This window comes from Sphaerodactylus townsendi, linkage group LG07 (genome assembly GCF_021028975.2).
Source record: "Sphaerodactylus townsendi isolate TG3544 linkage group LG07, MPM_Stown_v2.3, whole genome shotgun sequence".
Taxonomy (NCBI): Eukaryota; Metazoa; Chordata; class Lepidosauria; order Squamata; family Sphaerodactylidae; genus Sphaerodactylus; species Sphaerodactylus townsendi.
This window is the reverse complement of record NC_059431.1, coordinates 17,865,705-17,893,443: the sequence shown is the minus strand read 5'-3', so window position 1 is coordinate 17,893,443 and position 27,739 is coordinate 17,865,705. Positions and strand designations below refer to the sequence as shown.

General features: G+C 46.2%; 1 protein-coding gene across 1 annotated transcript; it reads left to right on the top strand.

The window, feature by feature from the left end:
• FECH (ferrochelatase) lies at positions 1-27,422 on the top strand. Its single transcript, XM_048503016.1, has 11 exons — positions 1-279; positions 3,579-3,696; positions 7,248-7,367; positions 7,783-7,931; positions 14,565-14,699; positions 17,662-17,768; positions 18,798-18,896; positions 21,165-21,272; positions 22,767-22,931; positions 25,704-25,763; positions 26,587-27,422. Exons 1-11 carry the CDS (start codon positions 213-215, stop codon positions 26,719-26,721), a joined length of 1,263 nt encoding a protein of 420 aa, XP_048358973.1. The 5' UTR covers positions 1-212; the 3' UTR covers positions 26,722-27,422.
• Positions 27,423-27,739: the final 317 nt, after the last annotated feature.

The following is a 27,739-nucleotide window of genomic DNA, read 5'->3' as shown; positions in this document are numbered from 1 at the left end:
CCTTTTGCATAAGGAGGCGCTGGGCTTTTGTGCACTGGGCTGCTCGCCACCGCCTCCTCCTCCTCCTCCGGTGGGGCTGAGATCCTGCAAGAGATCTCTTTGCAGAGCCGGGAGGGGTGGGATCTCCCTGCTACCAGGGGCAGGATGCGAGCGGGCAGGCCAGAGAAGTTGCGGGAGGAACTCCGGAGCTGCGGGCGCGGCGCACTAAGGGAATGCATTTAGCCCACACCAACATGGCTGCTTCTGCTTGGCGAACTGCAAACCGGGCGCTGCACCCCTGTAAGTCGATCAGCTGCACGCGGCCGCCGCTGCAAATGCAATGCCGAGTCTTGCTTTTCTTGCAGGCTGCGGGTGCCCCCTCCCCTTCTTTGCTCGAGGTCTGGGCGAGGGGCTACAATAGTTCTTTCCGCACCTGGGTTTGGGCGCTGCTAGGGGGTGTGTTAGGGATCTGCCCCATTGTTGCATTCCCCCCCCCCCGCTTCTCTCCGGGCCCCTCTTTCCCGAGGGGGGAGTCAATTGAACGGGTCCCCCACACTTGGTGTGCTCGACCTTTGCTGGGGGTTTGCAAAAGGGGCGCAGAAGGGGGCTTTACGCAAACGCGTCTCTTATGTAAGGACTTTTGGCACCGCGTTTTCAGCCGCGGGAAACTTGGAAACAAATGGCTTTCTATCATTTCCCCATCGGAGACCCGGGCATATTGGGGAGGGGGCTGTGTAGGGGCTTGACGGTATTGGATTTGGGCATATTTGCAGCCTTTTTAAAACATCCCCCCCCCCCCCGCGGTCCACGCCCACCTGGAAGCTGCAACGCAAAATTCTCTGATGGAAAGAGCTTTACTGCAACCGATTCTGGGGTTAGGGCAGAAAAGCGCCCCCTGCACCCTCCCCCGGCTGCCTGCCGAGAGTCCCCCCCCCCACACACACACATATATCTTGGGGGGCAGACAATGATTCCCCCCGGGGCTCTCCTTGCATCCCGCGCTGATCCAGCTCCGCAGCCAAGCGCATGGCTAGCACGGCGTGGTGACCCTCCAGAGTGCCCCGCCCCCCGCGCCCTGATTTTGCCCCCCACTCTTGCAATTTTTCCCACCCTCCCAAGTCTGAGAAAGTGAAAGCTTCATTGCTCCTGCCAGGATCTTGTTACACAACGTGGAGGGGAGGAGGCGGAGACACAGGCGTTGCTGGAAGAGGCGAGGCAGGCAGGCTGAGCAATTGCAGCCGGCCAATTGTGCCCAGCCGACTCAGCTGGAAGCTGCAGGATGGGTACCTGCCTGGCCTCCGAAACTGAGCCCTGCTGGATGAAGCCCAGGCTCCAACGAGTCCAGAATCCAATTTCAATCACTTGGTCAACCAGTGACTCCAGAAGGGCCACAAACAGGCATGGGAACCAACCAAGTCTTTCTGTTTTTGTTTCCTTCTAGCATTGGTATCCAGGGGTTGACTGCTAATGAACATGGAGGTTCCTTTGAGTCATCCCAGCTAACCACCCGCTGCATGAATCTGCTTGATCTAAAGCAGTGATGGCGAAGCTTTTGGGCTGGGCATGCCAAAAATTTGCTAATGCCTAACGTGACTCTGTTGGCATTTCACACACACAAACGCGTGCACACGCTGAACATATTCGTTTGGGGTTTTTTGAAAAAATACAGACCAATCATGTGGTTCTATGTATTATATATAGAAATGTCAAATAATTACAAAAATGACTCAAAATTCAAACAGGGAGAATACTAGTTGTTGGGTGTTGTGCAGAGAAGGGCAACGAGGATGATTGAAGGATTGGAGCACCCTTATAAGGAGAGGCTGCAGTGTTTGGGACTCTTTAGTTTGGAGAGGAGACGTCTGAGGGGGATATGATTGAAGTCTATAAAATTATGCATGGGGTAGAAAATGTTGACAGAGAGAAATTTTTCTCTCTTTCTCACAATACTAGAACCAGGGGGCATTCATTGAAAATGCTGGGGGGAAGAATTAGGACTAAACACTTCTTCACACAACGTGTGATTGGTGTTTGGAATATGCTGCCACAGGAGGTGGTGATGGCCACTAACCTGGATAGCTTTAAAAGGGGCTTGGACAGATTTATGGAGGAGAAGTCGATCTATGGCTACCAATCTTGATCCTCCTTGATCTGAGATTGCAAATGCCTTAACAGTCCAGGTGCTCGGGAGCAGCAGCAGCAGAAGGCCATTGCTTTCACATCCTGCACGTGAGCTCCCAAAGGCACCTGGTGGGCCACTGCGAGTAGCAGAGTGCTGGACTAGATGGACTCTGGTCTGATCCAGCAGGCTCGTTCTTATGTTCTTATGTTGGTGAACGCTGGCCTGTCACCCAAAACATGATGGCATGTGACCTTTGCTTGTCATAGGTAGGTTGTCAGACAGGGAGAATAGTAATTAATTTTAGGTGAATGCTGACATGTCACCCCAAACATTGTGGCATGTCTTCTTCGACTTGCTTATCATAGTTTCGCCACTGCTGGCCTAAAAACCATACATGCTTGTGGCCAGCGTAATGTGGTGGTTAAGGTGTTGGAGGTTCGAATCCCCCATTCCCACTTTGGAAGTTTGCTCTCAGCTCTGGCCCCAGGCTAGTAATTGGATGGGAGACCTCCACGGAATGCCAGGGTTGTGACACGGAGACAGGCAATGGCAAACTTCCTCCCAACGCTGCTGCTTCCCTAGAAGCTGCTCTAGCTCTTATCTTAGTTTTCGATGCCAGGTCAACACATGCTTTTCTACCCAGGTTTGTAACTGAGAGCTGTTTCACAGTCTGCTCCTAAGCAAAGGACTGTTTTATGAGTGGTGTGTGGTTAGTGTCAGACTAGGAGAGCCGTGTTCGAATCCCCGCTCTGCCATGGGAACTTGCTGAGTGAGCTTGGGCCATTTGTGTACTGTTTGCTTAACCTATCTCGCATGGTTGTTGTGAGGACAAAATGGAGGAGGGAGGAGTGATGTAAACCATTTCAGGTCTCTGTTGAGGAGAAAGGTTGATAAAAATAAAGAAAATTAATGGATATAAGTTTATTTATTTATTAGACTTATAGGCCGCCTCTTCCCTGAAGGGCTCGAGACAGCTCACAGTATGGCTGTTCTCCAAACAGCAAGTCTAAACAACATAAAAACTTAAACCCATTAATCCCATTAAAAACTTACACAGCAGTTCCTCACAACAAATACAAATTAAACAACAAGGTTGTTTAACAGAAGTTGGTTAAAAACAGGCTGTTTATTGTTTGCTTTGGGCCCTGGCTTGTTTTGAATGGCTTTTTGGTATGTTTTGCTTTTAGCTGTAAGCAGCTTTGAGCAGGTCTGTGGAGAGAGAGTGTGTTTTCTAAATATATACATTCTGACCACATAAATGGTCTAAATATAGAAGTTTTGAACCCACCAAGCCTGATTTAGGCACGATCCTAGTGGTGTAATTATGAGTACTTACGAGCACTGTTTGAGCAAGCCTCAGTGTGGGTGCAAATTGCCACCATCAGGTGTTTTTGCCTCAGCCCCCATCTTGTGCGGGAGATACAGCGTCTGTTACACACGAAATACATTACTGTGTTTCTTCCTTTGGCCCTGTCAGTTGCAAAAAACAACAGCTGCAATCCAGCGAGAATCCAGCTGCAATGGAGATGTCAGTTGACCGCAACAGCACCTGTCCAGGTCCAAAAAACGAAGCCCCAGATTCAACCGGAACAAAGGTAGGGGAATTCTCTTTGCCTGGTCATCTCCAGAGGTATTGGTGAAAGATCATTTGTGTGTGGGTTATACAATAGTACCTCAGAGAGAGAACCAACTTTTATCTGCCTTAGGATCAGAGTACTTTGGGATGGATTGGATCTCCATTTAAGGCAGGGGTCCCCAACCTGGTTCCCATATATAATTTTCCTGGCACGTGCCGAGTGTTTTTGGAACGTAGCTGGGACCAAGTGAGGCTCCAGCCAAACAGGACTTCTCCTTGGCCACTGGAGATGTGATTTACTGTGCCGATTAAAGTATTATTGTTTTAGTGTCAGCTTCTACCACAGTGTATTGTTTTAATTGCTCCTCTTGTCCTCTCCATTTGGGCTTCCTCTCTATGTATGGTTGTTTCTGTCTCCCACGGTGGCCATTTTGCGGTAGGCTTTGCTTTCTGTGGTGGCCATTTTATGTGGTGTGCACCCATCCCTTGTGTCAGAATGGCAAAGGTGCTCACAGGGTCAAGAAAGGTGAGGAGGCTGACGATAGGTCAATTTGGGTCAGTCGTAGGGGAAGTCTGGAATACAAGATAGAGATAAAAGCTACAAGGAATATATTACCTGAGTTAAGATAAGAGATTAATATTACATGTAATGTAAGAAGTAAATTTAGAAGTAATAATACTATTCATGATAAAAGATTAATGTTGTAATACATATCTTGTAGAGAGTAAATCCGAAGTAATATTCTAAGCACTACTATCTTGTAAAGCAATGGGTGAAGGGCACTAAGGGGTGAGGGGTGGTAGAGGGTATTATATGTATTTATGGATCTATATATGTATGTAGGGAATGTCAATACTATGTTGATTTTATGTATGATTCTGAGCACTTGTATCATTTGTTTTGTACGTTTACCTTTTTAAATTAATAATTAATAACTTTCTATAAAAAAGAAAGGTGAGGAGGCCCTGTTTAAGGAGCTAGGTATCAAAGAGGAATAGCTCTTTCCTTCTAGCAATGAGAACTTTAAAAAACATTTCTAATTTGCCTTTCTTTCATGGAATTCAAGGTGGTATACAGAAGGGCCCAAGAAGGTCTCTTGTCCAAGCATTGACCAGATCTGGACCTATTTAGTTTTGAGAAGTTGTTGCCTCTCATTCTTTTACAACATGTCCTCAACAGGGTCTGGAAAGGAGTCTGGGGGTCCCTTAGGAGGTCTGGAGCTGTGACATGAAGGACCGTGTAGAAAAATAAATATTTCCCTTTTAAAAACCAAAGAGGTCTGTGTAATTTTGGAGAACTACTCCAAGTAGCTGAAATTAGTCCAGTCAGCAGATGTTGCCCTGATGTATCTTTCTTGCTTTCAAATTAGAAGGCAAGACTGAGATATGGGCCCATGAACTGATATAATGAGTGTGTTTGTATTTCTAAATAGCAGCTCTCCCGCCTACTCCATTCAGCTCACAGTAAAAAAGATGAGAGGTTGAACACATTCCCCTCTCACACCAGCATGGTGTAGTGGTTAAGTGCATGTGGACTCTAATCTGGAGAACCAGGTTTGATTCCCCACTCCTCCATGTGAGCGGCGGACTCTTATCTGGTGAACCAGATGGGCACTCCTACATTCCTGCTGGGTGACCTTGAGCTAGTCACAGTTCTATCTATACTTTCTCAGCCCCACCTACCTCCCAAGGTGTTTGTTGTGGGGAGAGGAAGGGAAGGAATTTGCAAGCCACTTTGAGATTCCTTACAGAAGAGAAAGGGGGGCGATACAAATCCAAACTCTTCCTCCCTCTTCTTTTTCCTTCTCATCCTTTTCAAGCAGGCCTCCAGAGCTGGCTCTATTGTGGAAACTACACAGGCTGCAGAAATGCCACTCTTTTGTTTCCATCCGTAGGGGGAAGTTCTCTGGTAACCAGTTTATTGACTGGGGTGCTATGTGGTTTCCGGGCTGTATGGCCGTATTCTAGCAGCATTCTCTCCTGACGTTTCGCCTGCATCTGTGGCTGGCATCTTCAGAGGATCTGATAGTAGGAAAGCAAGTGGAGTATATATACCTTCTTTGACCCTTGACTGCCATACAGCCCAGAAACCACACAGCACCCCAGTGATTCCGGCCCGTTCCTCGACCAGGTCCCGGCCTGTTGGAACACTCTGTCTAATGAGACCACGGCCCTACAGGATTTCTCACAGTTCCTCAGGGCCTGTAAGACGGAGCTGTTTCATCAGGCCTATGGCTGAGGGCAGCTATGGGTGTCCATCACTCTTAGTTGGCCTCCCTTTCCTTCCCTCCCTTTGTTTTTTTGTTGTTTTAAGATTAAATGGAGGATGAATGGAGGATGAATTTTAGGCGTCATGAATTTTTTGGGGTATTTTATTGGCAGCTATATAGTAAACACTGAGCCTGTTTTTAGAGGGTGTTCTAAAAATCTAATAAATAAATACTTCACGAGCTGTGCATATAGCAAGATTTGTATACAGCACTTTTCTCCTTCCAGGACATTCTGTCCTGGCATACTGTGGGTTGGATTTTATGAAACTTGGTTCCCATTTCTCTGAAAACTCAGTGCTGGGGGAGAGAGAGCGCCCTGGGGGCAAATTGCCTGGAAAGGGAAGGCAGAGCATAAAGCCCTTCTGTGAATGCTTTTCATGTGGCTCATAGGATCTAGCCCTGAGCTGTTAAAATTTAGTGGCTGTTAACAAGAATGCTTCTCAAGGATTAGCATTTCCAGACATCTTTCATAATATGTCTTTGCCATCACTGCAGAAACACAAGTTTTGTGTACTACACTCTTAGCTAATCTGAAGAGGACTACAGTGGAACCTCGGTTTTCGTTGGTAATCTGTCCGAAAAGAATCGATGAAAACCGAAACCGTTGAAAACCGAGGCAAACTTTTCCATAGGAATCAACGTAAATCCAATTAATCTGTTTGAGGCACTCCAAAAAACATACCAAAAACACATTTTTTGGTGAATAAACATAGTGTTTAATGCTGAAAACAGTAACAAACAATAACACTAGGACCAGCTTCAGAGCCAGTGGACCAATGTCACACCAGAAAGCTGTCCAAAGAGGTCTGTTTCTGACGCCTCTTTAAGATTTGTCTGAAATGGGGCAAGACATTGTTGTTAAACAAGTTGCAGACACGACCTGCAACAGCTTTGTCCGAGTGATTTTTCTCCACAAACCCCTGCACCTTACTGCAAATTGATGAAAACCGAGACAAATTTTTCACTGAAAAGAATTGATGAAAACCGAAACCAATGTAAACCGAAGGCAGTGAAAACCGAGGTTCCGCTGTATTCTGTTTACTGAACTGTTTACTGACTATTCTGTTTCTCTCTTTGATTCTACTGTAATGTGGCTGCCCTGTATTTATTCCTGTCATCAATAAACAATTTATTCCTGTCATCAATAAACAATTTATTCCTGTCATCAATAAACAATTTATTCCTGCCATCAATAAACAAAGCAGGTTTGCTGAAGGACCTTTTGCCAGCCGAGAGTTGGTCACTCTTATCCTGATTCATTGTATGTCAAAACGTTTGTTTTCCCCTTTCCTTTCCTTAGGAAACCAAAAACAGGGATCTTGATGCTGAACATGGGGGGTCCAGAAACTCTGGGAGAAGTCCACGATTTCCTCCTTCGGCTGTTTCTTGACAGAGACTTGATGACGCTTCCAGTCCAAAAGTAAGACGCTTCGTTGGGGCATTTTCTTTGGTGTACAGTCACCTCAAACTGCCACTTAGAAGTACTCGTTTCAGTTTTTTGTTTTAAAAGGATGGCTTTAGCCCCTGTTTCTGCCTGGGAATGAGTTCAGTTATTTGTCCGCCTCTGCTTGAATCAATCATGATGCAGGCGAGCAGTGAGAACTTATGTGGTACTGTGAGAACCGTTGCGCTCTAGTGGAATCCTTGGCTGCTGTGTGTGTGTTGCTGGTGCTGTGTGTACCTTTTCTGAGTGGACACACTTCTTGTTCTTTGGGCCTTTTCTGATAATGTTTTATAGTGTCTGAGGCTCCAGTTTTAAATAAGACTCTGTTTCTAAACTTTTGAGGTGACCATCTATGGCATTGTCACTAACAGACAGCTTTGTGTGTTTTCAGTAAACTTGCACCCTTCATTGCGAAGCGGCGCACTCCGAAAATCCAGGAACAATACAGTCAGATTGGAGGAGGATCGCCTATCAAGAAATGGACGGCGACGCAAGGAGAAGCCATGGTGAAATTGCTGGACGAAATGGCTCCTCACTCTGGTATTTAAGCCCTCTGTGATGCTTGGTTTTTTAACTTGGGGGAGCCCCAAAGGCCATTTGGAGCACCTTGCGAGGAAGGGTGAGGTACAGATTTAATTATTTGTAAATGTAGAAGATTTGTGCAGCATCCTCCTCCTTCAAGGTGCTCTGAACTGAGATCTCATGGGTTGGATCCTATGAACTATGAGCAGAAGATCTCACTTTCCTGATTAATGACTAAAGATTTTTGCAGAAAAATTGGTCATTCTTTTTTAAACAATTGAGGATTTTATCTACTGCTCAGTGGTAACACCTTTGTCAGGTGCAAGTTGCTTTTTCTCCGGCTCTCAAGGATGAAACTTAGCAATTTGATATTCCAAGTCCTGTGCAGCCCTTGGCTGATTTCAGTGCACGTTTGAGTGACTTGGAAGGGCTTATTCCAAAGGGAAACTAGGAGCTGAGTCAGCATGGAAGAGTCTCAAAAGCCAGAGTGCTTCATAATTGAACTTGTGATATTGAAGTTGAGGCCTCGCCACTGGCCTGGAACATCTGCTGTCAGATGGAAGTGATATTTTAACAATGTAAGACTCTCGCTTACTAATACAAGCCGAAAGGTCCATCTGCTCTCTGACAGTAGCTAGTGGAGTCACCCAGGGAAGTTTCCAAGCAGGGCTGGTGGAAAAGGTCAGGCCCATTGGCTGTCTCAAACATCTGGTATACTGCCACTAAATATGGAAGATCAATTGCCTCTTTGTTTGCTAAGAGGTAGATTTGATGTGCTGAAATCCCTGTGGGTCATTCTTGGTCTGTTTTTGTTTTGAGGCGACTGGAATATTCTGATCTGTTAGAGAAACGCGGCATGAGTGTGGTTTGTTGTTTCCTGAAAAACATGCACAGTGAACTATGTTGGGTCCGTGTATTTTTTGTGCACGTGTGAATTTTTATGCACAAAGTGAAGGCAGCTGCGGTGTGGATGGAAAAGTCTGGATCGTGCCTCTCTACTGACTCCCGACTAGTGCTGTTTCCCCAGCGGCAGGTCTCCATTGCAGCCACTCCCTCCACTTCTACTGGAGGGCTTTTCCCATTATTTTTTATTCATCAGGAACTGAGGTAGCCCTGAGGTGGGTGGCTCACGCAAGCCCAATCTTGTCAGATCCTGGAAGCTGAGCAGTATTAGCCCTGGTTAGTACAGGGAAGAATCATAGAGTTGGAAGAGACCCCAAGGGCCGTCAAGTCCAATCCCCTGCCATGCAGGAACACACAATCAAAGCACTCCTGACAGATGGCCACCCAGCCTCTCTTTAAAAACCTCCAAAGAAGGAGACTCCACCACACTCTGAGGGAGCGCATTCCATTGTCGAACAGCCCTTACCGTCAGGAAGTTTTTCCTGATGTTTAGAGAGTCCTCCAAGGAAGTCGAGAGTGACTACAGAGTCAGGCGGTGGCAAACCACCTCTAAACATCTCTTGCCTTGAAAGCCCTTCTGGGTTGCCAAATGTCAGTTCCAACAATGCTACTTTCCACCCTCAACTGAGGTATCTCTATATCAGTGATGGTGAACCTTTTCGAGACCAAGTGCCCAAATTGCAACCCAAAACCCACTTATTTATTGCAAAGGGCCAACACGGCAATTTAACCTGAATATTGAGGTTTTAGTCCTACATGTACCCGCCGCTCTGCCCTGCGCTGCTCCAGTGCCTTCACCCCACCTGCTCAGGGCCAGCCTGCTCTAGCCTCCAGCAAGTCCCATGCGCACCGCTTGGCATCTCTCTAGCATCTCTGCCTCCTCTGCACCCCCTCGGGTATCAGCCGTCCGGAGCACAGGCACCAGGCCTGCCAGCCGAGTCCTCCTTGCTCGACGCAGGGCATTGTGCCCAGTGGTCCAGGCCAGCCTAGATGTGTGTGTGTGGGGGGGGGTGATTTTCCACCCCCCTCATGATGAACTCTGTGTGTGTGTGCCCAAAGAGAGGGCTCTGAGTGCCACCTGTGGCACTCGTGCCATAGGTTCGCCATCACTTCTCTATAGGCTTATAATACTATAGTGATGTGTCAGGTACCAATTAGCAGAGAATCCCTCTGGGGGTAAGGGAGAGGGGAAGATGGCTGTGGTGGAGGACTGGGAAAATGGGTTGTCTGTTGCCTCTGTTCCTGAAGCAACAAGAGTCCCATCACCATGTGGAATCAACCTTGCCAGGGGGTTGCGTTTGACTCCTGTTTGTCGGCCTAAGTGGGCCAGTCGGCTGCAGCAGCCCATGGAAGTTTCTGTCTTGTACTGTGTGGGGAATCATCCTCAAGCACCGCCTGCCAGGAACCCTTCTCTCTTCCACAGAGATAAAGGGGAGGTGGAGGGGAAATTGAGTCAGAGGCTCCTGGAGCAAAGTGAAGGCTGCCCGACCTTTGTACACTTCCTTCTTTCGTTTGGGCTTTGCCTACCTCGTAAGGTGGTTGTGGAAAACAACTCACCTGGATTCCTTTTTGGAGAAAGGCAGTTTTTTTTCCCTTCCAGACACAGCTGACTTGTGGCAACCCTGTGGGATTTTCAAGACAAGAGACTCCCAGAGGTGGTTTCGCGTTGCCTGCATCACACAGCCTTGTTATTCACCGGAGGGTCTCCCATCCACGGTTGGCCCCACTTAGCTTCTGGGGGCTGATGAGATCCGGCTAGCCTCAGCTCCCTGGGCAGGTTTTTAAAAGTGTGAACAAATAATCTTGTCTTGGCCTGGCTTTCTCAGTGAAGCCTGTCACGGTTTGAGAACTGTAGACCTGAAGGATGGTTGCCCGGTGCCTCTTTGCATGGCGTGTAAGTTGGTAGCTTTACAAAAAACCGGGACTGGGTTCTCGGGAGCATTAAATTAATGGTTTAGGGCGTGTTATCTGCCCCTGTCAGGCCTTGTCACTCCCTCTTAATTTACAATGTGGTTTCTCGAGAAAAAAGCCATCCGTTGTGTTATCTATTTGGACATCCGTTGCATGTTAACTCCCGCTCCCTTTGTGTTTGTGAAGGCTGTCTGCGTTGCTTCTGCGAGGACTGCATACCGATAAATTGTTAGGGAAATACAAGACTGGAGTGAGGGAGAAATGACATTTGCATCTGTTCTTGTGTTAGACAACCCAGGGTGGTTCCACCACACTTTGAATTCTGTTTTGACTCGATAACTTGTCTCAGTTTTCCTTTTCGGTCAGTATGCTGAAAGCGTTAATCCCATCAAACCATTTTGTGGCGGGGTTTTTTTCTTTTTTGAGGGGGTGTTGGCCAGTTTGAAGCTCACACGGGGAGGGTGCATTGCACATGTTTCATATGAAATATCGTTAGTGAGAAAAAGGAGTGAGCCCAGGAATTAATGGGATTTCTGTCACCAGGAGGGGTAAAATCGTAGAGCTGGAAGAGACCACAGGGGCCATCAAATCCAATCCCCTGCCATGCAGGAATACACAATCAAAGCACTCCTGACAGATGGCCACCCAGCCTCTCTTTAAAAACCTGCAAAGAAGGAGACTCCACCACACTCCGAGGTAGTGCATTCCACTGTCGAACAGCCCTTACTGTCAGGAAGTTTTTCCTGAGGTGGAATCTCTTTTCCTTCACCTTGAACCCATCACTCCTGGTCTCTGGAGCAGCAGAAAACAAGCTTGCTCCCTCACCAACATGACATCCCTTCAAATATCTAAACATGGCTATCATTTTATTTTTATTTATTTTTTTATTTATAACCCGCCCTTCCCAATAGGGCTCAGGGCGGCAAACATCATTTAAAACAATACAACAACACATCTATTAAAACTTTAAACAGCAAAAACTCCAAAACTATAAAAGATGGCGATAAAACCCCATAATAATAATAAGGCACCCAAAGGAGGTCACGATGTTCCAATCAGGCAGGCTGGCAAGATATAAAAACCTGGCGACAGAGCTTGGTCTCACAAGTCCAGCAGAACTCACCAGTGTTACCTCTTAACCTTCTCTTCACCAAGCTAAACATCCCCAGCTCCCTCTCTCCTCATAGGGCCTTTTACCATTTTGGTCGCTCTCCTCTGGACCTGTTCCAGCTTGTCAATATCCTTCTTGAATTACAGTTAACATGCTTAGTAATCCTCTGTCATTGCAGATGTGATAATGTTACATGATAATGTTACAGAACCGTTCCCCAGTATCTGTGCGTCCAATTGTACCTTGCCTGCCACTAAGGCAGGACAGCACATATGGCTCTTCTCTCTTATGTCTTATGTTCACAACAGCCCTGTGCAGTAGGTCAGGCTGAGAGAGTGACTTGCCCAAATTACCAGTGAGTTTTGTGGCAGAAAGGATACTTAAACTCTTGATTACCGTCCAGGTGTTGATGAGACCAAGGCCCATTTAATTTTGGTGCTGAATGTATCATGTCTTTTCCAAATATGTCTGTGGACTCTTCTTCCCTCCCTGTTCCCTTTGCTATGAAGCGTGTGCTAAACATGCTGTTCTTGCACTTCTGGGAGCAAACAATTACCCTAAGAGCAGGTGGATTCTAATCTGGAGAACCGGGTTTGATTCCCCACTCCTCCGCCTGAGTGGCGGAGGCTTATCTGGTGAACCAGATGTGTTTCCGCACTCCTACATTCCTGCTGGGTGATCTTGGGCTAGTCACAGTTCTTTGGAACTCTCTCAGCCCCACCCACCTCACAAAGTGTCTGTTGTGGGGAGAGGAAGGGAAAGGCGCTTGTAAGACTTCTTACAGGAGAAAAAGGTGGGATATAAATCCAAACTCTTCTTCTTCTCCCTTTCCTTGCAAAACTGTAGGAACGCAGCTGGAATTTTTGCATCAGAAGGGAAATGCTGCCCTCATGTGGCCCAGAAAAAAATGGTCACTTGTATAAGCTATTAGTGACTGTCAGGAAACCTAGGTTCAGATCCCCACTCTGCCATAGAAACTTGCTGAATGACCTCCGGCCAGTCGCACACTTTCGGCCTTGACCCTGGCTAGTACAAGGATGGAGACGTCCAAGGAATACGAGGGTCGTGACATGGAGGCAGGCAATGGCAAACCACCTCCGAATGTCCCTTGCCTTTAAAACCTTACAGGGTCACCATATGTCAACTGTAACTTGATGATAAAAAAGCTATGAGGTCGCAGTTGCCACTTGATAAATCCATTGTCACATAGAGGCTTGGTAGCCTGGAAAACAGTCACCCAATTTTTTTAAAAAATCAAGTGTCACAATTCAAATTCAAACACAATTGACACGTGTGTGAATTGGCCCTCGGAAAAGGGCATGCCTTTAGATCAGGGGTCCCCAAACTACGGCCCGGGGGCCAAATGTGGCCCCCTGAAGGCATTTATCCGGCCCGCCAGGCATGGCGGCGATGGCTCCATTCATGTGCAGTGGGGGATCGAGGGAGAGGAGGAACCGGCCCCAATGGCCATCGATTGCAGTTACATGATGGCACCCCCAAATCTCCATGAATTTTCTGACCCAGAGTTGGAAACCTTACATGTGGCAACGCCTGCTCCGCCCTTCCCTCTCAGCCACTCCATGTGTTGCTCTCAGGCTTTCTGTTCCCCCTCACTCCCATTGGCATCAGCCAGGCTGGCGAATCGCTCGCTGGCTGCTAGGGAGGAAAGAACCCAGGAAGATACCTAATCCTGGGTTAGATGGAATGCTTCATTGGGAAAGTTCTGCTTTTTTTTTTACAGGGGAAGGTATTCCACAGCCTCCCCAACAATATTTGGAGCCCACCCTGTACTTGACATACTTTGGTCACTGTTCTAAAAATAGACCATGACAGAAAGGCTGAAAGGTGAAATCAAACATTTTACAATCATTTGTGCATAGGAATTTGTTCATAGTTTTTTTTTAGTCCGGCCCTCCAACAGTCTGAGGGACAGTGAACTGGCCCCCTGTTTAAAAAGTTTGGGGACCCCTGCTTTAGATGCTTAAAGAAGCAGGAAGGAGCTGCTCTGTGAGATAAAGAAGAAGAAAAGTTTGGATTTATACCCTACCTTTCTCTCCCGTAAGGAGACTCAAGGTGGCTTACGAGCTCCTTTCCCTTCCTCTCCCCACAACAGACACTTTGTGAGGTGGGGGGGGGGGGCTGAGAGAGTTCAGAGAGAACTGTGACTAGCCCAAGGTCACCCAGCAGGAAGGTAGGAGTTCGCCAGGTAAGCCTCAAGTGGAAGAGTGGGGAGTCAAACCCAGTTCTCCAGATTAAAATCCACCTGCTCTTAACCACTACACCACGCTGACTCTCCATGCTAGAATACTTATTATTTGAAGTTTTGTTCCTAAACTGAACTGGAACTTGTCTCTGAAGATACCAAATCTCTTGTTTAACTGCTGAACATTCCCAGTTCTTCAACATCTCCATGTAGGACTTATTTTCCAGTCAACCTCCCTCCCTGACACACCATCTGTATTGCCTTCCTCTGAACCAGTTTGGAAGGGCTGAGGGGAGGGGCCAAAAGGAAGGGGTGTGGTTAGAGAAAGGGAAGAGCCAAAGGTGAGAAGGCAAGGCAGAGAAGGTGACGAAGAGGAAAGGACAGTCTGGGGGTGGGGAGGGTTATTCTGTTCCTCTGGAGTCGAGCTTTCTAAGAGCGTTGAACTGAGGAAACATACAACAGTGGAAGAGATGACTTCCCTGGTACCCAGGCAATAAGGTCACCTGTTCTCTTCTCTTTCCAGCTCCTCACAAGTACTATATCGGTTTCCGTTACGTCCACCCTCTGACAGAAGAAGCGATTGAGCTGATGGAGGACGAGGGGATCGAAAGGGCCATTGCTTTCACACAGTATCCGCAGTTCAGCTGCTCCACCACAGGTGAAGAACCAGTCCCGCCCCCAGTTTCCAAAAACTCAACTTGATCTACTGTTAGCTCTGGGATTGTTTTTCAAACGTCACAGCTCGGACCTAGAACACGTGAGGTGTTTGAAAGATCTTTCCTCTGAGCCTGTACAGGGTATTTCACCTCCCTGTTGAGAAACTACAGTGTGGTGTTGGGAGAGGGCCCCCCAGATGTGTAGGTGAGTCAATGGTTGATTCCGCATTTGTGTTATCGACCTAAGTTCGAGCTGCGTTCGACCTAAGTGCTCCACACAACCACTGGGATTGACGTGGTTTAGTACCAGCTTTGCCCCATGTAACGGTCAAATTTCCGACTCCAGTTGGGAACTACTACTTTTTCAGGGAACCACGCTCGAACTCAGCTCGATTCCAGTAAAGTGCGGAATCTCTGGTGCCAGGAGTCCCCCATTCAGCCAATCACAGCTGAGTGTTTCGGGCATGCGTACAGCTGGCCAATAAAAAAACGCCACCTTCGTCCCTCCATTCCTGTGGCAGTTTTTTTTATAATGTGTGTGGGGATAGACGGAATGTGGCCATAGAACAGTAGCCAATCGGAACGGAGCGGCGAAGAGGCACAGGATGATTCCACCCTCCGAGCTGGGATCAAGCTGGTTGCAGTGGGGAACAACAATGGCTTCGACCTAGGTTAGTACCCTTCTCAGGGAACTGGGTCGAACCTATTTTACTCGTGTGCGGAATCGCCCTATGTCACACGAGGCTGCCTTTTACGGAATCAGACCACTAGTCCATCAAGGATAACATTGTCTACTTAGGCTCCTTCCACACATGCAGAATAATACACTTTCAATACACTTTCACAATTGTTTGCAAGTGGATTTTGCTGTTCCGCATTGAAAGTGGCTTGAAAGTGCATTATTCTGCATGTGCAGAAGGGGCCTTAGTCTGGCAGAAGTTCTCCAGGCAAAAGTGCTTCCTTCCCCATACAGCTTTGAACAAGCTTGTCAGTAGTGCTGGAGCCTGTGTGGAGTGGTTACGTGCACTTTTAGCACACTGGCACAGTGTCTTCAGGGGCAACAGTTCTTTGGCATGCCATCTAAACATGCAGTGGCCAGGTGCCATTACAATAAATGCCCCACCTGTAGTCACCACTCACTTGTCCTCTAAAGGTGGGGACCCAGATAAAAGGATTTAAGAGGCAGAGTGTAGTTTGTAGTAGTGTTTTAACGTAGTTGTTCTTGGAACCATTTTGTGCCCTCGGTTGAAGTGGTATTTTAACTATGTAATGTTCCTCCTCTGCTAAAATAAGCCAAAGGCCCATCTGCTTTCTAGCAATAGCTAGTGGAGGCTTGTGGGGAATCTTCCAAGCATCTGATGTAGAAAAAGAAGAGAGAAGAGTTTTGGATTTATACCCCACCTTTCTCTCCTATAAGGACACTCAAGGAGGCTTACAAGCTCCTTTCCTTTCCTCTCCCCACAACAGACACCTTGTGAGGTAGGTGGGGCTGAGAGAGTTCTGAAGAACTGTGAATAGCCCAGGGTCACCCAGTAGGAATGTAGGAGTGTGGAGACACATCCGGTTCACCAGATAAGCCTCTGCCACTCAGGTGGAGGAGTGGGGAATCAAACCCAGTTCTCCAGATTAGAACCCACCTGCTCTTAACCACCACACCACGCTGGCTCTCAGCCACTGAATATGGAAGAGGCATCCACTGCTTGATAGGAAGTAGATTTGGTGAGCTGAAACTCCTCCGGGTCATTCTTGGAATATCAGGATTCTCCTTTGTATTTCTGGTCCTGCAGCCCGTTGCATGATTTCTTGCTGCTTATAAAAGAGGAGGAGGAGCGTATACCAAGAAGGACTTGCAGATAATACATTAAGTCATGGCAGAGTGGCATGTTACATGCATTTCTGCTCTTTTCTAAAGGTCAGGAAAGATTAATGCAAATGTTGAAAGTTGCTTTTTGAAGGGAGAAAGCCAAGGCCTGTTGGAAAAGGAGGGGAAAGAATTATTTCTTTTCACCATCCTGGGAGAACAGGTACCCAGAAGGTTTTGTGAACCTGGGGGAATTGATAGGGAAGATAGGAGTTAAAGAATCTGCCTTCTATCAATTTGGCCTCTTTATAGAAATTGCTACCCATAAGAACATAAGAACAAGCCTGCTGGATCAGACCAGAGTCCATCTAGTCCAGCACTCTGCTACCCACCAAGTGCCTTTGAGAGCTCACATGCAGGATGTGAAGGCAATGGCCTTCTGCTGCTGCTCCCAAGCACCTGGTCTGCTAAGGCATTTGCAACCTTGGATCAAGAAGGATCAAGATAGATCGACTTCTCCTCCATAAATCTGTCCAAGCCCCTTTTAAAGCTATCCAGGTTAGTGGCCATCACCACCTCCTGTGGCAGCATATTCCAAACACCAATCACACGTTGCGTGAAGAAGTGTTTCCTTTTATTAGTCCTAATTCTTCCCCCCAGCATTTTCAATGTATTCTCCCTGGCTTTAGTATTGTGAGAAAGAGAGAAAAATTTCTCTCTGTCAACATTTTCTCTACCCCATGCATAATTTTGTAGACTTCAATCATATTCCCCCTCAGACGTCTCCTCTCCAAACTAAAGAGTCCCAAACGCTGCAGCCTCTCCTCATAAGGAAGGTTCTCCAGTCCCTCAATCATCCTCGTTGCTTTTCTCTGCACTTTTTCTATCTCTTTGATATCCTACCCCCCTCTTTTGGAGGAAAACAGAATTGGAGAACCGTAGATGAAACAAAACAGATATAGCAGGGCAGACTGAATTTCACATGAAAACTATTTTTAATAGCCTTCCGCTGGAACCCTCCATGTGGCAGCTGCTATTAATAATAATAATTATTATTATTATCATTATTTATTAAATAGTAAGCCGGTTTTGCACCCTGGGCTTCCTGATTGGCTCAGCAGCTGAACTTCCTGCAAACATTCAAGATGTGTTGTGCATTTCAGGGAGCAGTTTAAATGCCATCTACCGCTACTATAACGCAAAAGGGACTAAGCCAAAGATGAAGTGGAGCACTATTGACCGATGGCCGACGCATCCCCTTCTCATCCAGGTGAGGCATTTGTGGGAGGGGAAGCAGCAGGAAGCAAAGCTAGGAGAATTGTTTATTCATTTACGTCCCACCTTTCATCGTCGTACAATAATAGTTAACAACATTTCCACTTAAAACCAGAATAAAATAACCCATTGTCTACTCAAGACAAGCATTGGTTCTCCAGGGCCTCAGGTGGGGTCTTTCGTACCATTTGCGACTTGATCCTTTCAGCTTGAGATACGGGGAACTGAACTTGAGATCTTTCGCATGCAAAGCAGAGGCTCTAGCTCTGAGCTGCAGCCTTTCCCAGACTGGCTGGTAAAGGCATCCCGCCCTGAATCAATCATAGAGTTGGAAGAGACCCCAAGGGCCATCAAGTCCAACTCCCCTGCAGTGCAGAAACACACTATCAAAGCACTCCTGACAGATGGCCATCCATCCTCTCTTTAAAAACCTCCAAAGAAGGAGACTTCGCCACACTCCGAGGTAGTGCATTCCACTGTCGAACAGCCCTTATGGTCAGGAAGTTTTTCCTGATGTTTAGGTGGAATCTCTTTTCCGTCACTTTGAACCCATTACTCTTGGTCCTAGTCTCTGGAGCCACAGAAAACAAGCTTGCTCCCTCACCAACATGTGATCCCTTCAAATATCTAAACATGGCTATTACGTCACCTCTTAACCTTCTCTTCACCAAACTAAACATACCCAGCTCCCTAAGTCTCTCCTTGCAGGGCATGGATTCCAGACCTTTTACCATTTTGTTTGCCCTCCTCTGGACCTGTTCCAGCTTTGTCAATATCTTTCTTGAATTGCAGTGCTCAGAACTGTATGCAATATTCCAGGTGAAGTCTAATTTAAAGGTGAGGTCTAGCTTAAGGGCTGCATGTTGTGAAGATAAAGTGGCCAGAAACAAATTGCAAAATATTTTGCATTCAGCACTTGAGCTGGGTTTGGGCTTGGCCTGCCTTATAGGATTGTTGTTCTTATGATTGGCTGAGTTTGCATTGAACTTGCAACACATGACTTTTTTTTAATTTTTGTGTTCAGTGTTTTGCAGACCACATCCAGAAAGAACTGGGTTTATTCCCACCCGACAAGAGGAAAGACGTCGTGATACTTTTCTCTGCTCACTCCCTACCCATGTCTGTGAGTAAGAAAAACCTATTTGGGAAAGGTCTGGATCTTTCACTTAAAAAGAAGACAAACTTATTTCCAACCTTGTTGGCATGGGGGGAAAAGGGAAAAGGCGCTGCAAAATTTGGACCCGTTCCTCAGTTGGTCACTCTCTATGCAAAAAGGTCAATGTGGTGTAGTGGATAGCGCATCCTGGCGTGGCTTTAAAATCCCAAATACTTCCTTGGAAGCAGGCTGCATGAAGAATTTTTGAGTCCCATTTTAAAAAAAATATTTCATCCAACTAGTTTTGCTTTCTCTATCAATCAGAATGGCAGCATCAGAATACTGTTTTCATGTTCCTTCACCCCTTTGCTATCTTCTCTCTCCTCTCTTCCCCAATGCCTTCGGGGAAGGGAGGTATAGAAATTTAATAAAATAAAATAAATAAATAAAGCAAAGATTTTGCTATTCCTTGGGATGTGGTGCCATCTTGTGGTTGTCAGTTGCAAAACAAAGAGCATCAATATAGCTACTGCATCTCCGATGTGGCTCTTGGGCCTATCTCTTCAGTTGAAGGGAGGGTCAGTAGTGATTTTTAATTCCTTTCTCCCAATGAAGAGCTCTTTGGCTTGAAGTGCAGCTTTGGATTTGGATACTTGTTTGGTTTTTCAGGCAATTTTTGATTTTTCCAGTTATTTGTTTATTTAGATTGATTCCCCACCCTTTACAACTGTCTCATTGCCGTTGATGTTACTCAGATGCTGATTGGCCCAGATCCCCAAACACACTGTACAAAAGCATACAAGTCAGTAAGAAAACCATCAAAAATTGTTTATTCTGTAAAATGGGAAATGAGGAAGTTCTCAGACAAGAAAAGCATCCATCTTTAAGCTCTTTTTCTGGTTTTTGGGGAAAATGTAATTTTTTTATGTCCTAACCTGAGTATCCAAGGCTAGCCCAGTCTCTTCAATTCTAGGAAGCCAAACAGGGTCAGTATTCAGATGGGAGACCCCCCAAGGAATACCAGGATTGTTACACAGTGGCAGGCAATGGCGAATCACCTCTGAATATATTTTGCCTTGAAAATCTTGTGGGTCACCATAAATCAACTGTGACGTGGCGACAAAAAAAAAGTTTTACATTTTTTATGAATGGCTAAGGTTTCATGAATTTTTTGTTGTCTAGCCAACCCATAGCTGTCTAGTTAACAGTAGTTCATCTTCGAACTCCCTCCCTCCTTCCCTTCTTGAGCAGAAGGACATCTTGTGTGATTACCAACCCTTCCAATAGGGAGGCAGGAAAATTTTTTCTTTAACTTCCTGTTTCCTAATGGAAGTCCCCCTCCTCAATTCTTTTCCTGCCTCAAATAGCGAGAGCAGCACCAGAGCTAGGCTCTGCCCTTGGTTATATTTTTTACTCCCTACCTTTGTTTTTTCTCTGATCTTTTCTAAATTATCTTTGTCCCACAAATAGATCAACAGTCTGTCTGATTTAGCACTATGCTTCCCATTGTGGCTAAATTCTAGGAAGGGCATCTATAGCTGTATGCCAAAAAAATAAAAAGGGGAAATCTGTCTCTAGAGAACATACTGCATCTTGTGCAAGTGTTCCTGAACAAAGATAAGTATGAGAAATCCTTTGTTCTGCAAGTGGTGTAGTAGGAAGGGACTGATTGTGGTTGTAAGGTTGAGTTGGAAATGTTTCTGGCCCACACTTTAATCCCAAGGGAATCTCTTATGAGCTAACACTTTGTTAGGCCTCAGTCCTTGAATCAATAAACAGGCTCTGGATTGTTGATCAGAAGCATTTATTGGAAAGGTAGCAAAGCACCCAGCTTGCAAGAAGCTAGTTCTGGCGAATCTGGCTTTTGTGACCCCCTTTAACCAGAAACAATCCCCCCTCCCATTTTCCCAAAGAATGTGAGAAAGAGTTACAACGGAGCCAAGCACCCCAAGGTCAGTGACAGATAGAGTTAAAGCCAACTGGCCTCCTACCCCCACAGAGCAATGGAAACATCCCGTTTCCCATGGGAGTAAGAGAATGTCAGGGATAAGCCTAGTTATCTACCAAGCATGTGGAACCATAAAAGCAAGATTAAGGCAGAATGTTCCATTACCGCGATGGTAACATTTAGCAGGGAAAGTACATATATCTCAAAGCAGTTACCTAGACAGGAATGCCTCTGATTCACCCAGATACAATCACTGCCTACATTTTATGTAGTCATGGCATGGAGTTAGGAATGCCTCTCAATCAACTAGGTGCCATCCCTGACAGCTTTTCCTTGTTGTGCTGCAGGTAGTTAATCGAGGTGATCCGTATCCACAAGAGGTGGGAGCTACTGTCCAGAGAGTTATGGAGAAGCTCAGCTATTCCAACCCTTACAGGCTCGTGTGGCAGTCCAAGGTACGTGCCGGGAGGCAGCTTCTACTGCTCTCTATATCAGAAATGGTCTGTGTTTGATTGCTGTTCCCCTGTGTCTGTTGCTGTTGTGAGACGTGTGCTCTCAGAGCTCTATGTTGCATGGAAATTGAATGGCCCCTGCCTAGATGTTTTGTAATTCTAAGGGTCAAGTGAAACATTCAAAGCCAAGGTGTGCACTTCTATCGGGGCAATACCCTCCTGGGGTGGGGGGTGGGTGCTTGATCATGTCCAAAGTACTCTGCATGAGGCAACTTGGCACCTTAGAGAGAGGGCTGTGCTAGACTCCTAATCCCAAATGTGCTGACTTCCAGCAGGAAGGATGCCACTAACTTCTGATGGTTTCGAAGGTAAATCACTGCCTCGAGTTGGAATTGGAGCCATTCTGGTGAGAGCCAGCATGATGTAGTGGTTAAGAACTGGTGGCCTCTAATCTGGTTTTGATTCCCCACTCTTCCACATGGACAGCAGATTCTTATCTGGTGAACTAGATTTGTTTCTCCACTCCTTCATTCCTGCTGAGTGACCTTGGGTCAGTCACAGTTCTCTCAGGACTCTCTCAGTTCCACCTGCTTCACAAGGTGTCTGTTGTGGGAACAGGAAGGGAAAGGATTTTGTAAGCCACCTTGAGTCTCCTTATGGGAAGGAAAGGCGGGGTATAAATCCAAAACTCTCTTCCTTCTTGTGGTTGTGGTGGGTTTTCCGGGCTGTGTGGCCGTGGTCTGGTGGATCTTGTTCCTAACGTTTCGCCTGCATCTGTGGCTGGCATCTTCAGAGGTATATTGCAAATGCCTTAACAGACCAGGTGCTCGGGAGCAACAGCCGCAGAAGGCCATTGCTTTCAGCTCCTGCACGTGAGCTCCCAAAGGCACCTGGTGGGCCACTGCGAGTAGCAGAGTGCTGGACTAGATGGACTCTGGTCTGATCCAGCTGGCTTGTTCTTATGTTCTTATATCACAGAGGGAAGTCTGTTACACACTGTGTCCCTCTGTGAACAGACTTCTTTCTGTGATACACCTGTGAAGATGCCAGCCACAGATGCAGGCGAAACTTTAAGAACAAGATCCACCAGACCACGGCCACACAGCCTGGAAAACCCACCACAACCAGTTGAATCCGGCCGTGAAAACCTTCGACAATCTCTTCTTGTTTCAGCCGGGCTGATGCAGAAGAACTTCATGGTGCCTATTCCTTTTCCCATCTTACTTAAGCCCTCTTTCTTGCCTATCCACCTTCTATGTCCGTGGTGGCAAACCTTTGGCACTCCAGATGTTATGGACTACAATTCCCATCAGCCCCTGCCAGCATGGCCAATTGGCCATGCTGGCAGGGGCTGATGGGAATTGTTGTCCATAACATCTGGAGTGCCAAAGGTTCACCACCACTGTTCTAGGTGCTTAACTTTCGCTTCTGCAATGACATGTGTGCGAATGGCGCTGGGCAAAGAGGGGTTAATGCAGGCTGTCTTCTTTTTCCCAGGTGGGCCCCATGCCCTGGCTGGGTCCTCAGACCGATGAGACCATCAAAGGGCTCTGCGAAAGGGGGAAGAGGAACCTCCTGTTGGTTCCCATAGCGTTTACCAGCGATCACATCGAAACGCTGTATGAATTGGACATTGAGTACTCGCAGCATCTAGCCAATGAGGTAAAAACACACGTAATCAGGGTATTGTTCTCTGCAGGTTGGTCTCGTCTGCTTTGGGCGGTAGCAACTTTCCATAATCCCAAGATGAGGTCTTCCACATCATCTGCTACTTGGTCCTTTCAAATGGAGATGACAGGGATTGGATTTGGGACTTTTTCATAGAATCATAGAGTTGGAAGAGACCACAAGGGCCATCTAGTCCAACCCCCTGCCATGCAGGAACACACAATCAAAGCACTCCTGACATATGCTCATCCGGCCTCTGTTTAAAAACCTCCAAAGAAGGAGACTCCGCCCCTTTCCGAGGCAGTGAGTTCCACTGTCGAACAGCCCTTCCTGTCAGGAAGTTCTTCCTAATGTTTAGGTGGAATCTCTTTTTGCGTGAGAAGTAGATGCAGCAGTGGCGTAGTGGTTAAGAGCAGGTGCATTCTAATCTGGAGGAACCGGGTTTGATTCCCCGCTCTGCCGCTTGAGCTGTGGAGGCTTATCTGGGGAATTCAGATTATCCTGTGCACTCCAACACACGCCAGCTGGGTGACCTTGGGCTAGTCACAGCAGCTTTTGAACTCTCTCAGCCCCGCCTCACAGGGTGTTGTTTGGTTGTGAGAGGGGAAGGCCAAGGAGATTGTCAGCCCCTTTGAGTCTCCTACAGGAGAGAAAGGGGGATATAAATCCAAACTCTTCTTCTGTTACCGTGGTTCCTTCCTAAGTGAAGCTGACATGTATGGAGTTAGATTATTGGTCTGTCAAGGGCAATCCAGTGCTGTGACCAGGGTCTCAAGAAGAGGTTTTTCATTTCACCTGCTGCCTGGTTCTTTTAACTGGAGATGCCAGAGGTTGAACCCAGGACCTCCTGCATGAAAATTATGGATTTTGCTGCACTAGAAGAAGAAGAGTTTGTATTTATATCCCCCTTTCTCTCCTGCAGGAGACTCAAAGGGGCTTACAATCTCCTTGCCCTTCCCCCCTCACAACAAACACCCTGTGAGGTAGGTGGGGCTGAGAGAGCTCCAAGAAGCTGTGACTAGCCCAAGGTCACCCAGCTGGCATGTGTGGGAGTGCACAGGCTAATCTGAATTCCCCAGATAAGCCTCTACAGAGCTGGGAATCAAACCCGGTTCCTCCAGATTAGATACATGAGCTCTTAACCTCCTACGCCACTGTTGCTTCTGATGCAAGAGGCAAGATTCACAACACATTTCCAACACCTGCCCATAGATATATTCAACAACAAATTCAAGGCCAAAATCCTGTATATTTTAAACATGACACGTTAAGAATCATTGTGGTTACCTTTTTGTATTTCACTATAGCAATAGCATCAGCCCAGAACAAACTTGTACCTTTTTCTTGAAACAAAGAGATTTGATATGCATTCTTCAGGCAAAGTTTTTGCTCCTAAAAGTTTTTGCTCCGTTTAATTGTTTATAGCCAATTACACCATCACTCATCTATAAAACCACTGAACTGCCCAGAGTTATGGGTGGTCTTGAGGATAACAGTATCTGTTTTAAAAAGTAGAAGACCCAGCCTCTGTAGCAAAACCATTTCCGATTTGTGCCCCATGGCAGTTCCAATCCCAGGATGTTAAGGTGGGAGATCTGCAGCAGCAATTCCCAGCATTCGTAGTGGGAAATAAACCCTGTTTTCTTTTGAACCTGTTTAGGATCAGGCTGCATGGGTGTTAGAGTGTGTGTGTGTGTGTGTGTGTGTGTGTGTTGTTATTATGCCTTTAATGGCATAATTAAAACAACAGCGAGATAACAGCAACAATGGCAACACCAGTATGATAAATACGATCTCCAATACAGTTATGACCATTTGCTAATAACAGAGCGCAAAAATTTAGCCAACGCTTCCAATACTCTTGCAGATCCACAATCCAACATGGTTACCACAATTGATAAATCAGTATAATCAGTGGGGGTTCTTAGCCACGGGTCTAGATATTTATTTCTAGCTAAGCTATGTAATGGGCAATATTATATCACGTGTTGGATCGATTCTTCATAGGCTGAGCTACAGGGACAAAATCTTTCGTTAAAGGGCACTTTCTGTATTCTACCCTGAGTGGTAGCTGAAGGGAGAATATTGCACCTCGTCGCAGTTTGGGTTCTAAAACCAAATGGAAATATCTGGCCATGGTATGCGGTTTTAACGGGATGCCCAAGTGCAATGGTATGTGTGTGTTACAGTGCTGTTGGTAAATACCCAGGGTGAGTTGCAGATACAGATATTGACTTTAATGAAAAAAATTCAAGCGCTTGATATTTGCAAAAATATGGGCTCCAACAGTTGATGCCCAAGTTGAAGGAATCCACAGTTGGAATCAGCTGGCTGTGGTGGCTTTTCCGGGCTGTGTGGCCGTGGTCTGGCACTTTTGCCTGCATCTATGGCATCTCTGAAGATGCCAGCTGTAGATGTGGGTGAAACGTTAGGAGCAAAAACTACCAGACTGCATCCCCACAGCCTGGAAAACCCACAACAGTTGATTGTTGCCAGTGCTTTGAGAAAAAGGAAAAAGTCTCTTTTCTATGGTCCATTCTTTAGCCAATCTAGTAACGTCTCCATAGAGATGACCCACATAGTTCAATGCTGACTGTTCCTTCATACAGATGTTACTACAACGGTATGGCATCAGAACAGGGGAAGTGGGTTTCTCACCATTTTGGTGACGTATAACCAGACCCAGTTTTAACAATCTGTATTGCTGAAATAGCCAAAGTTTCATATAGTGGTACCATGCATTAACCCTTTGTTTTCTTTCGTCAGTGTGGTGTTGAAAACATCAGACGAGCAGAATCTCTGAATGGAAATCCACTGTTTGCCAAGGTAATCATGACAAGCATCCACATACAGGATCATTACTTGTGGCATACAAAACGCTACTTGCTTACACCTTGATTCCAGAGATAATTTCATCAGTTTATAGTCCATCAAGCGTTTTGATTAAAAAAGCAGAAAGTCATATGAATGGATCGTGCATGTATTATTATTATTATTTTTATTAACTTTATTATTTTTATTAAATTTATATCCCGCCCTTCCTGACCGAAGTCGAGCTCAGTGAGGGAGAACTTCTTGATTTCTTATATTTAGTGTGTGAATTGGCCCCTTATCTTTTTCTTTTGCTACAAGATCCCCTAACGATAACATTCAATTCAGTTCAACCTTTAATGGCATACAAATAACGATAATTGTAAACATACAAATTTACCTTATAGTAAATCAGACCCTCAGTTCATCAGGGTCAGAATGGTTGTGATTCTCAAGGATCTCAGACAGAAGTCTTTCACATAACCTACTAGCAATAGTACCTCTAACGCTGGTCGGGCACTGCGTGGAAATTCCCTACCTCTGCATGAAATTAGAGCTGCCTGCTTGAGCTCCCCCTGCTGGTGGCTGCACAAATTGCGTGGCAGCAATACAGAGACTGCGTTGCTTATAGCTGCCTACTACTTTCCCCTTTTTAACTGGAGATACTTGGGACCTTGTACAGGCCAACCAAAATCTCTTCACTAAGCCACAGCCCCTCCTTAGCTGTATTTATAAAGCCTTGTGATTTTCTTTCTACCAGCCCTCGCTTGCCGTTACTTGCCCTCGCTTATTAGTTTGGAGGCATAGCATTGGCTAACATTTTTTTTAACATTTTCAGGCACTAGCAGATTTAGTCTATTCCCATCTGCAGTCGAACGAAATCTGCTCCAAGCAGTTAACCCTCAGCTGCCCGCTCTGTGTGAATCCTGTCTGCCGAGAGACGAAATCTTTCTTCACCAACCAAGAGCAATGACGTGGGCGGATGGAGAGGACGCCTTCGGGATGAAGAAGCCCTGTGGATTTTGGAAAATCCAGCCTGTGTGCTCTTTCTTCGGTTTTTCTTTTGGGCTGTTCTGCAGACAACAGTTTTTTTTGTCTCTTGTGTGAAGTGGACCCTTGATCCCGAGGGGTGGTTTACATGGGGATGCGAGAGGGACGAACGTGAAACTGGTTCTCTTTTCAGTTGAGGGATCTCGTTTGGAAGGGAAGTTACTTTCAAGGGCTTCATCCTGTAGGCGGCTAAGATCACTCGGTTTCCCTCCGAAATGAATAGACATGGCGGAGGGAGACAGGACTCTTAGCCGCTCGCAGTATTGGTCCGAGCAGTGTCATTTTCAGAACGGGAGGAACTGAAACGTGGTAGGTTGGTCGCCTCGGCAACTTAGTTCTGTTCATTTAATTGATGCTTATTTGGGGATAAATGGATTTTGATTTTGTGGGAGGGGTCTGTCCTCCAGCCTGGTTCTGATCAGTCCGGAAAGACTACTCCACAAACTTTGGTTTGAGATCTCTCAGAGCTCTTTATGCACTTCTAAAGAAATTTACATCAAGCCTTCCAGGTAGGATATACTACTATTTTTGAGGTCCTATTTTTCGACCTCTGTAGCAAATTCATTAATCAGCTGATTGCCTTTACTGGTTTGTTTGTTTTTTTAAAAAATGGCTTTTGATGAACAAGTGACATCTAGTTGTTTTTTTTAAACATCCTGTGTGTGTGTGTGTATATATATATTTTTAAACAGAGGTTGGTTTTGTTTTTGCGTTGCTTTTTTTCACACGGAAGTGATTCTGCAGCAGCCCAAAAAGCTTTGCTCTGCGTACAACCACATTGTACCCAAACTGTGTTTACATCGTTTTTCTTTGCAGAGACTTTAGTGGAGAGATTTTTCATTCTCTCGCTCTCTCTCTCTTTTTCCCCCCTGGAAGAAAGGAAATTATTACCTCTTGAAATCTGGACATGAAGCTGACGTGAGCGCATTGAGTGGAATGAG

Bases quoted from the DNA above. Each gene is read 5' to 3' on its own strand.
- FECH (XM_048503016.1), top strand. From the start codon at position 213: ATGCATTTAGCCCACACCAACATGGCTGCTTCTGCTTGGCGAACTGCA. The intron at 7,932-14,564 runs GTATTTAAGCCC...TTCTCTTTCCAG, and splicing joins CGAAATGGCTCCTCACTCTG to CTCCTCACAAGTACTATATC. The intron at 25,764-26,586 runs GTAATCATGACA...TAACATTTTCAG, and splicing joins GAAATCCACTGTTTGCCAAG to GCACTAGCAGATTTAGTCTA.